General features: G+C 37.6%; 1 protein-coding gene across 1 annotated transcript; it reads right to left on the bottom strand.

Moving 5' to 3' along the window:
* Positions 1–1,019: 1,019 nt before the first annotated feature.
* Positions 1,020–17,049, bottom strand: ercc2 (excision repair cross-complementation group 2). The gene is made up of 23 exons (XM_041796144.1): positions 16,915–17,049; positions 16,437–16,536; positions 14,047–14,124; positions 13,875–13,937; positions 13,625–13,738; positions 13,315–13,431; positions 12,630–12,746; positions 11,935–12,058; positions 11,670–11,766; positions 9,467–9,600; positions 9,162–9,330; positions 8,873–8,991; positions 7,958–8,027; positions 7,082–7,151; positions 6,359–6,460; positions 6,154–6,217; positions 5,918–6,039; positions 5,646–5,738; positions 5,413–5,485; positions 5,098–5,168; positions 2,598–2,741; positions 2,269–2,412; positions 1,020–1,869 (listed from the first exon to the last, which is right to left on the bottom strand). The coding sequence occupies exons 1-23, from the start codon at positions 16,917–16,919 to the stop codon at positions 1,777–1,779; spliced, it is 2,283 nt and encodes a 760-aa protein (XP_041652078.1). The 5' UTR covers positions 16,920–17,049; the 3' UTR covers positions 1,020–1,776.
* Positions 17,050–17,594: the final 545 nt, after the last annotated feature.

Genomic DNA, 17,594 nt, shown 5'->3' with positions numbered 1-17,594 from the left:
GTTGCTTTGTTTATTTTGCTAAATCTGAATTACTGTATTTTATATTTGCAAAATTGATTTGAAATAAATTATGTAAAGACATGTATATTCGTATTGTGTGTATATTATTTGCATGGAAATATTGTGTAATGCTGATGTTTTTCAGGGCTTGACGGTAACTTTTTAAATGTGGTTTGAACAGCTGATTCTCCTGAGTTGGTTGTTCACACATGAACCTCATAGCAACTATCACTATCAAATAGGAGGGTTGGGGGGTGTTTGAATGACGCTGAAGTGGCAGATGAAGAAACAGTCTGCTGTAGGATGCTATGAATTTTTGGCTTTATATCAGTGCTACGTTTAGGTCTGCACAATCACAGTGTTTACCAAACACCAGAGAAGCAGCAAAGAAGAACATACTGGCAAACAGGAAGAAGCAGTTTCATTTTGTGCATGGAGATTATTCAAGTCTAATAATGAGAAGGTTGTAGTCTTTCACCAGTCCTATGAAATAAACTTCATTAACTCTGCTCATTTACTGTTATTTTTTGACTACTTAATGCTTCGTTCTAACGTTGATTTCGTCGACTAAAACAATGAGTAAAATGTTTGTCAAATTTTAGTCATTTCTATCCTTTTTAAACCTGGGGTCCCTGCTTTCTACAGCTGAGAGGAAGAATAGCTATAGATGCATTGTTTTTTGACATGGTTGCCCACAGTGGAGAAATAGCACGGATTTTGAATGTCACGCGGAAACTAAATTACATTTTAGTCTTTTAGTCTAGTTTTAGTCATCACAGATCTATTTTTGTTAGTCTAGTATTTGTCATGGAAAAAAGGCTATCGAACATTTTTAGTCATAGTTTTAGTCGAGGAAATTAACACAAGGGGGCTGGGGCTTCACATGTGAAGCTCATCCTGACAAATTCAGGAAGTCTTGAGAGTATTGCATTTTTGTGAAAGGGGCTCTTCATACCTTCAATATAAAAAGACCTAATTTAAGAGTTTTTCCTCCAAAATAACAAAAACAAGTCAAAAGCTTAATACAAATGTTTATTTTCACACTTTGATAAATGCTACACAAATAGACATGTTTAGTATAAAATGCATCTTTCTACAGCAGTAGCAAAAGAAACTAACATTATTGCCTGTATGACAGACACAATATGGACTGCTGTTACACCCACACATGGAATAACATAAGTGATGACCTGCTCATGACTGCTGACATCTTTGTTTTACACATCTGGTCCACCTGTGTCAAACAAAAACATGTTACTTATGGAAAACACCTTATCATGTGAATAACTTTGTGTTTGAAGAGGAATTAAAAATACTGTCTTTCACAATGTGGCAGTACTTTAAATGTGATATTAAATGACATCCATTTAAGGAAGGTTTTCTTTGTCAGGATCTTTTTGGGATCCATCCATATTAACAATCTGGAAGTAATTCTTAATACTTAGTGCAAACACTGAAAATACAATTTTTTTTCTCTTTTCCAACAAAACTTGAATACCCTGCACACTCGTGTCACGCAATGGATACCAAGTATGGGCAAATGAAATAAAACACAGTTGAAATGAAATGACCTGAAAAACTAAACACTAAACACAGACCAGCAGCTCTCAAATGCCCAAAACTTTCTTTCACACAAACCTATGCATATCTGGCAGTTTAAAAATCCTGGACCTGCTGTGTCACCTGTACTACACAGTACTGACTCTTTTAAATGGCTGCCAACCACATCCTAGACATTGCTTTGGTGGTGATATTGTGTAGTCTTGTATGACACTTTCAGGTCTGATGAGCAATCTGAGTGATTTTCTGCAGCATCTCCTCGGACTCCAGCTGCTCCAGAGTCAAGAGAGACAGACCCAACTGGTCCTCCTGAAGACAGAAAGGGGATAAAGGGTCAGAGCTGGAATAAGAACTGGGTTTTATTGTTTGAATAACACATAAGAACTTTGCTTGGGGCAAAACTAATTCTTATAGAGGAAGGGAAAATAGTTAGAGGCTATTAAACAGCTGTACTTCTTTTGAGAAGTACCTTATAAAGAATAAGATTTTAAAAATTATAAAAGCAAGAGGAAACAGAAAGTAAAGACAACAAAAGTATGCATACAAGGTGCAATGGCTGACCTGGTAAAGAGAAGAGAGATTTTTAGGAGACAGATTACAAAAACTGAGAGAAAGTCAACTGCAGTGATTATTTTGCTAAAACTAATAACATAATGAAGATTAAAAAGGACATTTAAAGTATAGTTTTAACACTAATGTGGACTATACCTGTCTGAAAGGCTGTGCCATCTGTCGCAGGAAGTGCTTTGAGAGCTGCACAGTCTCATCCACAGTGAGATTGAGACTGCCGTCATTAATGTGCTCCTGAATCCAGCGAGGCAGCTTTCCACGTTTGTCTGCTCGGGCGTAGCGCTGTGGAGAGAGACAGCATCATTAAATCCTCACTGATAACAACTAAAACCACAAACTTGTGTGTTTGGGAAAGTTTTGAAGCTGAGATAAGAACACTGTGGTTGTGATGGTATCTTCCAGAAGGGTGTGTCTATCAGTAAATACTAAGAAAATATTTAAGTTTAGACTGTAGCTATATCACAGACCTTGTCAGCAAAAATCATGAGTCCATAGTCGGTTTTTCCTCTGATGGCTCTGCCCACACACTGAGCAGCGTGACGCATGGCATCAAATGTCAGAAAGTCATTTTCTCTGATCTGAAACTGATCCCGGAGGTACTCCAGACGAGCCTGAAACAAACACATACATCATTACAGGGCTTTAAATACCTTTAGATAAACTAAAGGAAGCTTCTGTAAGCCAAATTAAAAATGGTTTCAATAACGGTAGCAAATAATGTAGCCGATTTAGAAAGTGAATAAACACAGTGAAGCATTAATTAGCCATTACATTGAATCCAGTGTTAATTTTGACAGCAATTTTTAATTTTAGTCTCAGGCTTAGTCTTTCGATGAAATTTCTTTTAGTTTTAGTCACAATTTAGTCATTTCTACCCTTTTTAGTTTTAGTCCAGTTTTAGTCCATAAAAGTCCTCACATTTTAGTCTTTACTTTTAGTCCAAGCATTTATTCTCTTGCCTAAATCTGGTATCAAACCATGGTAGTGTAGTCTCTGCACTCTGCCAAACCTGGGATCCCTGCTTTCTATAGCTGAGAGGCAGAATAGCTACAGCTGCATTGTTTTTTTGACAGATTTACCCACAGTGGAGAAAAATCATGGATTCTGAATATCCAATGACACTACATTACATTTTAGTCCAGTTTTAGTCATCTTGATAAAAACTGAACTTTCTTTTAGTCCGTTTTAGTCATCACAGACCTGTTTTTCATTACTCTTATTCTAGTTTTTGTCATGGAAAAAAAGGCTGTCGGGCGCGCCGGTAGTCGAGTGGTTGGGGCGCGCACCACGTCCGCAGGCGGCCTGGGTTCGAATCCGGCCTGTGGCACCATTTCCTGCATGACTTTCCCCGCTCTCTTCCCTGTTTCTGATTCTATCCACTGTCCTCCTATCTCTAATAAAGGCACGAAAAAGCCCAAAAATAAATCTTAAAAAAAACAAACAAAAAAAAAAGATTAAAAAGGCTGTCGACGAATACTTTTAGTCATAGTTTTAGTCGACAAAATGAACACTGATTGCATCTACACTCTCTTACATAAAGGTCTGACGGTTCCATGGTCTAAAATTTAAACAACAATTTTGAAACAGTTTGCTGAAAATGTAAAAATATGACTGCAGAAATTCAATGCTTTTTGACATTTTTTCCTGCTGTACAGAGATCTGTGGGTCAAAATAGAGAAAAAAAGCGTGCCAGGTTGTATACCACAAAACGTAGCTGAATACAGCAGGACATAATTTTCTTGCAGACATCTGACATACCTGTAAGATCATTGCCATGATACCAGATTTTTAAACTCCATTTACTTCTTCCTAAATGTAAATTATACAAACATCTGTTTTAATATCAATGCAACAAATATAGAAGTGCTAGGCACCCAATAGTTTCTTGTTTTAATAAGCAAAAAGATAATACAGGAAAAGTCCTGTACACTGACTGAATGCTCAAAAACATTTCAGTTCCTAAACACTAGAACAGTATTTGAGCAAATTAGTAAGAAATCTTACTTTTAATTATGACATTTTTCATACGACTGATCGTTACAGAGATTGTTTTGTTTTAAAGCTGAGCCACACCCCAAAAGGTAAATTTCTGTCATATCAACATCAGTTTGAATTGTTTGATTGATAAAACACACAGGAAACAGGTCTACTCATGTTATTCTACCCAGAAGATCTTTGCTTAAACTAGGGCTGAACGATTTGCTGATCGCAGCTTGGGTACGACTTTAGTGAAGTAATGCTAGGCTTCATCAGTTTTAGATAGAATGAGCTATTTTTGCTCATATTGCAAATGTGATGTCATTTGCTTTGTTTAAGGGCATTATCATTTTTCTGTCACTCATTTTAATTAAGAAAACAAACACAAAAAGGAGGATTTTTGTAAACCATTCTAAAAAACTGACACTTGAATGTTTGCATAATGTGCTTAAAATCTCTGCCGCTGCAAAAAAAATTGATTTATTTAACTGGTATTTTTTTTTACACATTTCAAATCAAAGAAATATTGCAACTTTGAAAATCGCAGCAGGCCATATTGCGATTTAATCTAATTTGTGATTAATTGCCCAGCCCTCGCTTAAACTACTTTATAAGTGTTTTATCATTGTTTTAGTTAATATGTGTGTAAACAGCTTAGAGCAGACAAAGCATTGAGATCTTTGGTGTCCCTCCTTGGGGGTCCTGGACCCCAGTTTGGGAGCCAGTGTTTTAAAAGACTTGATATTGAAAGGACTAAGTGTCAGCAATGCTTACAGCCTTGATCTGTGATGGTAGAAAGAACACTTTCTGGCACACTGATACAGGTTTAAAACAAGCACAGTCTCAATTTGTTGATGCATGAGGGCTCAATGTAGAGTGGAAATTTTCACCTATACTACAATAACAGAAATGAAATGTCAGAAGGTAAATATGGTGCATTATACTGTAAGAGGGAGCCATTTTTAGAGCTGACACAGGGATAGTTCTGACCTTAAGGATGCGACTCTGGGTGTAAACATAAGGCACTCCAAACATGATGACAGCTCGGCCAAAGTGATGTACTGGACAGGAGACAAAAAGATTCACAATGCTGACATCTGACTTTAACTTCCACTCATAAAGCCATAAATAAAGCCATAAATAAATCATAAATCTCCATAATATCTCGATGACTTACCAAAATCTATGCCTTCACAGAAGGTTTCATCTTTATAAAACTCTGCAATATCCCAGTGACTTACCAAAATCTATTCCTTCACAGGAGGTTTCATCTTTATAAATCTCTGTAATATCCTGATGACTTACCAAAATCTATTCCTTCAGACACCTTTCCTCTGGCCACAGACAGGAGGATGGCTCCTCTGCCGTTCTCACAGGCCTGAAAAACAGAGACACAGAGAAATGTCAATGAATGGAGAGATGGGACACTCTGGATGGAAATGGTAAGATATCATATTACCAGCAGGTTGTTTGTATACTTTTAACTTATTTTAGATGATGACTGTATAAAAAAGCAAGATGTTAGGAGTCTCTCTGACCTCTTGATATTTCTCCAGGGCCATGCTCGTCTCTGCAGCATCTGGAGTCTCAATAAAGATTAGCTTATTCCTTTGGATATTCTCCAAGATTCCCTGAAAACAAACATGTATCCTCAGGATAAACATGATACATGTGCCCTATCTTGCCCTAAAAACATGAGTAAACATTTCACAACTGTTCTTCTTTTCACTCACACAAAAAATGAGGGTGCAGGTTAAAAAAACTAACTGTGTATCTCAGGTGTTTGTACTTTATCTGTTCACATACTGACCTGTTCATACCAAGAAGCCACAATGTTTTCCATGTAGACGTAGCTGGTGAAAAATGCGACAATGCCATCAGGTACGATCGCAGACATCTCTAGAAGCAGGTTGCCATAGTTGCGAATCACAGCTGGAAAACAAAGAAAAACACAATAAAACTGTACTTGAACAATGATTAATATGAAGAAAAATGCTAAAATGGCTAGAATTAATGTAAGATTTCTTTTTTGCCAAATCTACTAACCAAAGTCTTCTCTGGTTTCAAACTTTGAGCTTAGTGCCACCTGATCGTTTCCTCTGCCAACAATCTACACAAGAAAAAATAAAGAGTTAAAGCATGAACACACTTCAAGAGTTCAGTAACGATTAATAGTGTTTATGCCTGATCACAGATATCATGTCTCTGTGATGCAAGCTGTTACTTTCAGTCTTTGAGTTTAGAGACACACCAATGGACAGAGGCAAGTCCGAGCCAGCGTCATGGTGAAGGACGCCATTGTCACTGGGCGGAAGTCAAGGATTCTGGGATAGATGTCGAGTGGAGAGAGAGTCTAAGAGAGGTCAAATAGAAGAGTTAGTCTGGGCAACACAAACGGCTTCACTTCGATATGGACGAGATCATACAAACGAAACAACATTACTAACATGACATGTCTGGTTTGTCCTGCACATGTGCAGTAGAGTTTTCAGATGCAAAGCCTTATCCTGCTTTCTTGTAAAGGCCAGACAGGTCACTAATGAGTAGGAATGTTTACTGAAAACACTGATAACAACAAGTCTGACACCTATTGGCCCAAAAGGAAAGGCACAAAATACTTAATGTTTGCGCCTCTAACATGGAGACATTATACCTGTTTCCTTTCACTATATGTTTAATTAGCATTTTTCTCAGAACCATTTATGACTGTGAGAATGCTTTTATTCAACCACCAACTTTTAACACAATTTTTTTTTCTTAAAAGTATTGTTTTGGCAACAGTATCAGGAAAACCTGAATGATATCCAACCCTACCGAGTCAAAAAATCTCTGTAGGAACATAGGGGTATAGAAGTAGTAAACATCTTACTTCTCTTTTTGTAAAAACTAAGAGGCAACAATGGTATGGATTTCAAGAAGGACATGACAGGCTGTAAGCTAAACAGACAAAAGGACAAAGTGGCGACTAGCTTACCCCTGAGGTGATGATAACTGACTGGAACCTCTGAAAAACCGGTTTGATTGCTATGGATGGATCCATACAGCTGAAAGAGGATGGAGAGGACAACAACAGATCCATCACATGTTTACCTGAGGCTCAGGGTTTCATGTTTACACTGACATGGTAAATGGTAAAATGGACTTGGGGTTTTTTAGCCATCTGCCCACTTAAAAACATTTTACACTGCAGGTCACACTTGTTCATTCACACCCACCTACTCTACATTCACACACTGATGGCAAAGACAGCCATGTACAGTGGCTATGAGTACTAACTAAATTCATTCATACACATTTACACGCCACTGAGTCTTAGTGAGCACAAACAGGAGTTAGGTGTCTAGCCTAAAGACACAAGGACACATGGAACCCCTACGTTCCAGTAAAGAGATGACCGACTCTACCTACTGAGCCACAGGTGCCCTACCTAATCACACAGGCTTTGCCCAACATAAACTGAAATGTAGAATTTATTCTGCTCAGCAGATCAGGGCTAATAAAGGATTTCACTGTTTAAAATGTTGTAACAGTAACTACGTCCCAGGTGAGATATCTTTCAACACTGCTCCTTAGGAAGCTAGCTGCTGACAGTTTTAGCACTACTGGTAACGTTGATAGGGTTGGAGGTAGAGGTCTTTGTGTGTGATAATGTTTGTTTATTTTGTGTAAAAAAAAAAAAAAAAAAAAAGTTCATAAATTTAGTTGCAAGACTGCAGACATTAAGCAAAACTCTGTATGCATTTTTACTTATCACAGTGTGTTTCTTTACATAAATTATTAAAAACAAATTAAATGTAATAAAAAATAAATATTTTGTGATACTCCTCCCCATCTATGTCTGTTAACTGACCTGAAGTGAAGCACAGGGTTGGCAATGGTTGGAGTTCTGTCTTCAAAGGGCTCAATGATTATGGTGAAACCTGCAGCACACAGAGAGATAAGGTGAATGATAAATTAGAAACAGATCAAATAAAATACAACAGCAGATTTTAAAGTATAACGATTTGAAATGACTAACTACCCATGCTTTGTTTTTCATTATTTTTTATTTTATTTTCAAGATAAGAAATGAGGTCATCATTATTATCCTCCTTGGGGATCTGCCAGTTTATCATTCAGTTATGTAATTTTTCTCTAGTACTAGTCTATGAAACATCTAGTTCACAATAGTCAGTGAAAACTGAGGCTGCATTCACCAATGATAGCAAATCTAAAAAGTCCATAAGTCAGTACTCTAGGTGACAGCAGTCTGGTGTAAGAGTTTTCCAGCTCATTAGTATTGTTTTCTTCACAGACAAAAAAGCTAAAGCAACAATGCAGTGTGTAATGCTATGCGTTATATTTCCAAGTTTGTACACATCAGGGCATTTAGGAATATGAACATCAATTACCTAGGTCCAAAGTTTTCTACCACTGGACAAGACCAATCCCACCACAGCCATGCTAGAAATATTTAGAAGTATTTGGGTCCAGTTTTTTTAATGCATGTGTCAGGCTGATGCTTTTTTTACAGTTTAAAACAATCAACCCATGATGGGCACTAATCATTTAATAAAGCTGAAGAAATGACTGCAGAAACATCAAAATAGTAAATCATTTAGCTGCACAGCCCAACAGAACTAAAAACATCAGAACTGTGGAAAAATATAGTTGCTTGGATTCAAGTTTCAGCAGTAAACACAGCACAAGGAAAGGGCTGGTGTGCAGTGTTGGATGATGGGATGTCACATTTTTTGTGGTAAAAATGAACAGTCAGTTTGCTTACCTTGGCTGTAGGTGCTGACCAGAGTAGCAAAGTTGGAGATGAGAGTAACAGCGGAGAAGTCTGCGATGTCTGCAATCTCCAGCGTTCGCAGTAATGACTGTAAACGCTCCGCACAGAACCTGGAGAGACAGAGAGGGTCAGTGAGGGAGAACAAGCTGCCCCTAATGAGGAAGAGAAAATGAAGATGGAAGATAAATGAGTGACAGAGAAGAAGACTATCTTAAGATTTTGTTTTTTCGGAAAGTTTTAAGTGATTTAAGTTTCAATGGTTGCCAGTTTTGAAACCGACCTGAGTGGTTTGCGATCGATGCAGACTTTGTCAAAAATATCTTTGAGGAACTGCGGGGTGCTCTCCTGTATGACATGTTGGACCCTCAGGCGGGACTTCAGATACTCCAGGAAACGTTTCAAGAACCCGACAAAGTGCTCTGCTGTGCGAATCGTGCCAGGGACAGCCTCTGAGAGAGGGACAGCAGAGTGTTCAGTGTTTGATTTATATTTACAATATTTATTCTAAGTTCAGAAAGATTAAGGTGAAGAAAGACCAAAACCAAAAATAGAATAGTTTTAGATATGTCCCTCTGATGGTCGTACCTTTTAGAATCTCGTCTGGTAAAACAGGATTTGCGAGGTAAACGTCTGTTTCCCTGGCAACATTGGCTTCCTTCAGTCCCTCCACCAATCGCCTGTATTCCTCCTTTAACTTAGCAGCGTCTGTCTCTTTTATCCTGTCAGACAAAAAGAATGAAAATAAGAAGTCGGTGAACTCCATGTGACAAGAACAGATGCAACACATTTTTGTTAATAGTTGTTCCTTGTTTATTCACAATAAACGTTTATGTTAAAAAAGAGAAGTGGATTTATGCTTCCTTTTGGTCTAATGGAAAAAAAGGAAACAAATTTACTTTCATCATTTCTTCTTTATCTATGACCAACTGTGTCTTTCATTCAGCTAGCTGTGAAGATGAAAAATGTACAGGAGCTTTTGCCAAAACTCTGATGGCATATATTTACAGGGAAAGAAACACCCTCAAATTTCCAAGAACTTATGACAGCTCTTCATCATAGCCTGAAAGGACCAGGGAAGAAATACAACATTAAAGACACACAAAAACTAAATAATTCAAATGTATTTAACGTCAAACTGTTCATTTTAATAGGAAACACTGTGACCAAAGTACAAACACAAATACAGACTCTATTTAAAAACAATTAAAGACTGCTGGGCTGTTCAAGTTTCCGAGAAGCTGCCACATAGTTTATCTGATTTTTCATAAAATTTGTATTCCACTCAAGCACCATTTTGGTTAGCTTATTGGTTCATCAGAAACTTTGGTACAATACTTGGATTTAGTAGAAACAAAACTAATTTCTCCAACTGCAGAGAACATTAAGTTGAGGCTATCTTTCTTTCAGTGCACATTTACATGTCCATGTTCATTAATGTGCACTGTCCCCTATAATAAAGAAATAAAACAAAATAAATAAAAACATCATCTACGGCATCTTTGCTTTTAGATTCATGACTGAGGATCCTTATAATACTCATCACTGCATGACAAAGTTAGTTGGACGGGATAAACACATGAATCTTTTTATTAGTGGCGTTATTGATTTAAAAAAAAAAAAATCAAGTCAATACATTTTTTAATAGTTTAAGTATATTTTTAGGTTTTTGGTTTTTTTAAAGGTTTTTATAGTTTGGTGGAGAGACAAAATAGGGCAGACAAAAAGACAAAGTTTTTTATTTAAAAAAACTAAATTTTCCCATTTTTATGTCACATTTGAACACATTATAACATATAGAATACAGTCGTCTAATTTACTGAGGTTACCTGAACGCATCATATTTTCCATCTTCAGCTTGTAAAGTTTGCTAATTATCTTCAATTTTGCTGATTCCACCATAGATTTCTACACTGGATTAATATTGTTAACAAACAGGACTTTCTCAAAGTTTTGGAGCACTTTTCAGCATTTATCTGAGCAGCTGAAGAAGAAAACTGTCCTGAAGCAGCTAAAGAGAGTGGTATGACCGTGGCTTGATCTCAGGTTGTTGTTAGCATCTTTGCTAACATTAGCAAAGATGTGCTTTGCCTGAAGGTGGAACTTAGGACTCGTTGTGCTTCAGTGTAAAGACAGTTCATCACTGTAGCATGTACCTACAGTTTTGGTTCTATCTTAACTAACATTCACCAGCTTTTTAAAAAGAAAATTACCATTAAGCAGACCTGGGTCTGTCTCCTCACTCATTACTGCTGGCTGTGTCTGACCCTCTAACCTCTTCACCCCCAGGCACAACATCTGCACTGCAAGACTATGGGAGCAAGTTGTGGTCAAACTTAGTCATATGATTAAATTGCATTATTTTTTTTAACGCGTTAAGGTTTCAAGATTAATCACAAGCGTTAACACGTTAATGTTAACAGCCCTACTTTTTATCTATAAATTCCTTATTGGATGTACAACATCTTATATACTATCTATACTAAAGTGGACCATTGGACATTACCAAACTTGCCCTTCTGAGTGTCTAATGCTAAAAGGCAATTAAGGCAAGTAATTTTCCTAGATCAATTTATGATGATGATCTCAATTTATTTCACCATAGTGAAATGATCTGAGAACTTGGTTTATTTTCATAGTGATTTTTTTGCATCTTGACAGGATTATCAATGAGGGAAACCTCAATCATTTTTTGAGACCTAAATAAAATAAATAAAATGTACTTTTGTTTAATTCATCTTTTCTTGCATGCATTGACTGTAAGGCATGTTAAGTAAATACAGTTTCATACTTGTGTATGGTGTTCTGCAGCGTCTCTACGTTGTTCTGGCAGCGGTCGAGCGTTCGTCTGGTGATGTTCACACTCATGGAGTCAATGCAAACATTATCTGATAAGCAAGAAACAGAGGAGTGGTATGAACACAAGAAGACCGAGAGAAAATAGGATAATAATTTTAAAAATAATGATTACAAAGCAATCCCATTTTTTTGTGATTGCTAGAAATAATCAGGCTGCACAAATGTTACTATGACACTTTTACTGTTTATCTCCTCACCTATGTTATGAGCCTCATCAAAAACCACCACAGACTTCTTGGCTAGCTCTTTGGACACCAGGTCAGCTATCTTTGGGTCCAGCAGGTAGTGGTAGCTGTACACCACAATGTTAGCATGCAGGATCTGAGAGGAAATGCAGACAGGATGGAAAACACAACAAACACAAAGAAATGTTACCCCAAACACTAGAGAGAAACTCCATATAGTCTGTATGTTTTAGAGCAGCAGTTGTCTAAGTGGGAGGTTGGCCTCCCAAGGGGGCCAACAGAGGACTTCAGCTGTCATACAGATGCAGAGTTATTGGTCCTTCTAAATTCAGAGGTGAGTAAGGCAATAATGGCAGGGGGTTAGTTGCCAAAACCAATTTACTAATTACCTCAGGAAGATGGATATTTGGAGAAAAAAAGCCAAAAAAGGCAAAAATCTTATGAAATGTTTAAAGATGAGACACAAAATGTTCAAATGTTTTTCACTGGGGTGGTGGCTAGAGTGCATCATACCAATGCCATAAGATTAATTACAACAGTCATACATTACAGTGAACAGTACAGAAATAATCCCCAATATTTAACCCATGAGCATTTTATCTGCCTTTTCAGTTGTCACTCCACTATCCACTTCTTCCCCAAATCACCAGAAAGCATATTTTACACTGATATGTCCCACGAATGTAGAGGAATGTAAAGCAACGTACTGCATAACGAGCCAGGTAGTACGGACACCAGCCTTTCCTCCTGCCAAAGTCCTTCAGGTCATCGAGGTTGTAGATACCAGCAGGAAGAGGAACCTGTCTGCCCACAGAATCAAACTCCTGCAGACAGAAGAGAAGTTCATGGACACAGAAAGAGCAGTTATGTGAACATACACGGAAGCTGCCCAGAAAGCAGATAAAAAAATACTATTAGTCTTATTAGGAAGTATCACAGAATTTCCCCCCAATGGGAGGATCAACTATAGAAGAAAAAAGCATGTTTTGTTTCTCAGTCAGTCAGGTGTCAGAGTATTTCCCTGACTAAAATGTAGACACTTTAAAACTAGTCATCACAGATGGTAAATAACTTCATGGTACTTAAAACAGTGAAGCTCTGTGCCTGAGAAAAGAGTTCATTCACAGAACAACCAGAAACCAGATACTCTGTCCTGTTTTTAGTCAGACAACATGTAACACGAGTTCTTCCTATTGTTTGGTTTATCCTAGTTAGAAATACTAACAAGAAGGTAAAAGTGCTCACATAACAGACCGTTTAAAGTTACCAGGGGTTGTTCCCATGGTGCTACAGGCTGCTATAGTAAGACCTCTATTGTAAACTACGGTGACATTTTTTGCCTCATCTTCCTCTGCTTAGTTTTAAGCTGAATGTATTCATGCAACTTCTCACCTCATAGAAGCGACACACCGGCTGGCCAGGGTTGCTGTGGCGCTGAGCACGGATGTACGATGCTGTCAGACTGTGGCACTTCCCATCTACCTCCTTACCGAAGCGCAGAGAGCTCACCTGAACACAAGCAGGTGATCCTGGTTACAGTCAAGGCAAAAGGTATTCATTCTTGTCCTCAGAACAAAGCAGACAATGAGGACTGAAAACATGGCACGTTGTTTAGATAAATCAACTTTAAAATGTATGTTTGCATGTTAGTGTTTTGCTGTGTTTTCAGTGAGATCCTTATTTCTTTAGCAGCCATTTTTACCTCTGGGTGGATGCAGAGATTTTTTCTGGAGGAGAGGGCCAGAGCTAGGAAGTTGTTGCTCTCTCCCGTCTGTTTTGTGTAAAACTCCATCAGCTTCCTCAACTCCTCCACAACCTGACAGCAACCAGATAGCAGTTCAAACATATCATGACATTTATTATTCTTGAATCAGCGCAGAAAATTAGACAGGCTAAATTGCTGTTGCTGGGATTAAAATTCTCTGTTCTCTTTCTCTAAATGTGTAACTCACCTTCTCAATTTCAGGAACTGTTCTTGAGCAGTATATCAGCTTGGTCACCTCCAGGGGAAAAGCCTAAAGAGAAAGAACCAAGCATGATAAGGTGCTCTTGTGGCATTGGCTGGTGGAAAGCAGCAGTGGACCAAATCAGACCACAATCCATCCAACAGGGAGCTTAACTCACCTTTTGATATGCTACGATGAGAGACAGCAGAGAGATGGTTTTCCCTGTTCCTGACGGCATCTCCAGGACTCCATGACCCTGAATACAAATTGAATAAGTGAAAACAAAGCACACACACATTAGGTTTAGATCATTTCTGATACTAGAGCTAAACTGATACTTTTTAAACAGTGGTATGGTAGGTATCGGACATGCTAGTAGCGGTTCCATGTTGGTACCAGATTTTGATACTTATCCCTGACACAAGTATGCAGTTAAAACATGTAGCTTTTCTACAGGGATATACAATAAGGGCCTGCATCCACAACCAGCATTTTTAGTGCTGGCAGAGCTCACAACCACATGTAAGAGCACTTTTCACCAGCATTCATTATGGCTTGATTACCCAAGAAGACGCCTGCTTTCCTCAGTAGGATCCATATATTCATTTTCAATAGTTTTGTTTGCTTCATACAGAAAACATAAAGACAATGTAAAGGAATCCTGTCCTGACATAATCACCAGCTGTAGACCTGGAAACTTTTCCCTAAAAAAGACAATTTGGTTTCTTATGCCATTATCAGAAGTCTTGCCCTGTTGGAGTGGCCAGAAGTGACTTTGACGATGGCAGTGTTTTTCATTAAAAGGGCTCAGAGCAGGGCGGCAAACACAGCTTACACTGAAGGTGTTTCTTTCCTCGCTCTAGACACCCTGAGTGCTGAAAACACTGGACTATACTGGCTTTGTACTGAAAATGAGCACTGCCAGTGCTATAGAAGCCAGCTGAGGACACAGACCCTAATAGAAAAAACTATAATTGTGATAACTTTAATTTAGGCTGTATATCAGGGATGCACGATAGAGTTTTTGCCAATATGTGACATATCAATACTAAACACCGTTTCTTAATTGTAAAAAACACCAAGTGTCCCCTGTGCAAAGAGAGTCAGTTGAGAGAGGGGCCCTAAAGGAGACAAGCTAGTAGTTGTTTTATATCTGGGGCTTTATTCAAAATGTTCAGGGGTCACTGTGGGCCTCCTTGAGTGTATGGTACCCTATGTAGCAGTTCTCGACCTTTTCAGCCCATGATCCCCACCCACACTGTTCTTGAGGGCTGTTGAACACAGCCATGCACAGTTGACAACAGTCTTGTGCAGACGAGGCTGCCCATAAGGGGGGATGAATGGGAGAACTTTCTGAGGCCCAGCCAAACTGGGGGACCATGGAAGTCAGTGAAATCATGGTCTATTGTGAAGTTAACCTGCGGTAACCTTATTTTTTATTTAACCGGAATAATAACAACTCTTATCAAATAAAAAAAACATCTTTTCTTCCTAAAAATGTAAACCTCTTTTCTTAAAAACAGAATTAAAATAGGTTAAAAAAATGTAAAAATTGGTGGACAAGGTGGTGAAATAGGATTTTGAAAGTAACAGAAATGGGTTTGAAGTGGCAAAAAATAGGCAAAAAATTGTAAAAATTGGTGAAAGTGGCATAAACAGGCGTAAATATTGGTAAAAGGGAATTAAAAAGTGTCTGAAATGGGTTTAAAGTGGCAAAATTGGGTGGAAAATTTGGTGAAATGGGAAGAAAAAATGGTTTAAACTGGCAAAGATGGGTTAAATGAGTCAGAAAAAAACAGGCAAAAAACGGCATAAAGTGGTAAAAATTGGTTTATAGTGGCAACAATAGATTAACAGAAGCAGCAGTAGGTGGAAAGTGGCAAGAATTGGCTTTGAAGTGGCAAAAACAGGCAAAAAAAAAGGTGATGGAAAGGGTTTAAAATGGACAAAAATTGGTCTGGGCAAAATTGGTGGGAAAAAAATGATGAAAACATGTTATTGGTATACTGTGGAATTTCTTTTTTTTTTTTTTTAATTCTTAGTTTTTTAAGGCATCTGGAAATCCTTCTAAGTGTCTTGCGACCCCTGGCCTCCAGGTTGAGAACCACTGCCCACTTATACCTGATGGTGAAGTGGTACATTTTTTCCAAATATTTAGATCAATATGACATATATACAGCCGATAAGTACAGCCTACATATAGTCTTTAAATATCATCATAAACGTTCATTTTTGCTGGTACTAATGTGTAACTGTTAGAGCTAATACCTGACAATAACAATATCATTATATCCAATATATTGTTGTGGTAATATTGTGCATCACTAGTATATATAGTGGAGTTAGAAAAAAATATAGGAAATCAAACCAAACAAACTGTTTATAAAAGTAAAGTGCTTGCATCACAGTTGAAGTAAACAGACAGTGAAGTGCTCATGTAGGTTATAACTCATTTTCTGTGCCTTGCTGCATCTTACAGTGTACCTAAAGCCTTACAAAGGTTTAAACTTTGGTAAAGTGACAACTCCACCTGTCTCCAGAACAAAATGATACATGAGCACCACCCACCTTTGCATCCAGTGTCCTCTTCAGCTCCAGCATGTAGGAGTACTGCTCAGGATAAATGTAGTCATAAGGAAAGTACACCAACAGGCCATCTATATTGAGCCTGTTAAAAAGCAGAAAATAATTTATTTGTATTGAAGTTTAATAGACAGATAACAACCGAAATAAGACACAATAGAAAACAGGGAACTATCTTCATTATTTTGTGGAACAGCAGAGCTACTGAATGCTTAACAGGATAAAAATACAATAATAGCACTGAACATGGGTATAGAGATCCGATAATCTAAGTACTGGCCTTGCAATCACATTTAAATAAACGTACGCTATATTTAAACGTTAAACGGTTAACGATAAACTCATGAACTGTCAGGCTGTAAGCTAACTATTGTTGAATATGAAGCAATCAAGCTAGCACCAACAGTTTAAAATATGTGAGCTTGTTCCCGGTTTAATTTTCTGTCTAAACGACAACACTCACTTCATTTTTGTGAGACGTGCAGTTGCAGATCCTCCTCTTTGTAAATTAAGTTATTTTGAACCATTCATTGGAACTTTTGGGTTGAGTAACAAGCAGCAAACACACTACAGCAACCACAAAAAGCACGAAGAAGACGATTCTTCTTCGGCTTGTGTAATTCTTGTCGATATGACAGCTCTTGTTCTCACTACCGCCGCCCACAGTCCAAAGAACATGTAACCTGAATGTCATTGTTTATACTTAGTTTATCTCAAAGTATAAATGGACACGTTGAAAAAATAAACAGTGATAATAGAAGTTGTTAATAAGGACACAAAATGTACGTACATAAAAAAAAAAAACATTGAAAAACATACATAAAAAGAACAGTTAACACATGACAATATAACAAAACACGTTTTTTCAGTGATTTAAAATGAAAGTCTTAAACTGGAGGCAGAAATTCAGTTTCACAGCTCTGTGTGTTTGGCTGAAGTCACTGATTATTGTAATAGTTGGTTTCTTCTGTGAACCAAGATAATGAGGTAAATTTACGTTAAGAGATAGAACAGTTGCTGCTAATAAATAACGTTTACAGTTAACATCCATTTGTAAGTTGTTTTTTTTTAACAACTTTTATTGAACAATTTCAACATACAAGACATTACTGTTCATCAAAACAATCAACAACTGTCATTTAA

Source organism: Cheilinus undulatus, linkage group 2 (genome assembly GCF_018320785.1).
Source record: "Cheilinus undulatus linkage group 2, ASM1832078v1, whole genome shotgun sequence".
NCBI lineage: Eukaryota > Metazoa > Chordata > Actinopteri > Labriformes > Labridae > Cheilinus > Cheilinus undulatus.
Note: the sequence above shows the minus strand (reverse complement) of the source record. Positions and strands in the feature narration are given on the sequence as shown.

Excerpts from the sequence above, each read along its gene's own strand:
- ercc2 (XM_041796144.1), bottom strand. Across the intron at positions 13,432-13,624 it reads ATCTCTGCATCCACCCAGAG|GTGAGCTCTCTGCGCTTCGG; the intron begins GTAAAAATGGCT and ends GCTTGTGTTCAG. Across the intron at positions 9,331-9,466 it reads ACCAGACGAGATTCTAAAAG|AGGCTGTCCCTGGCACGATT; the intron begins GTACGACCATCA and ends TCCCTCTCTCAG.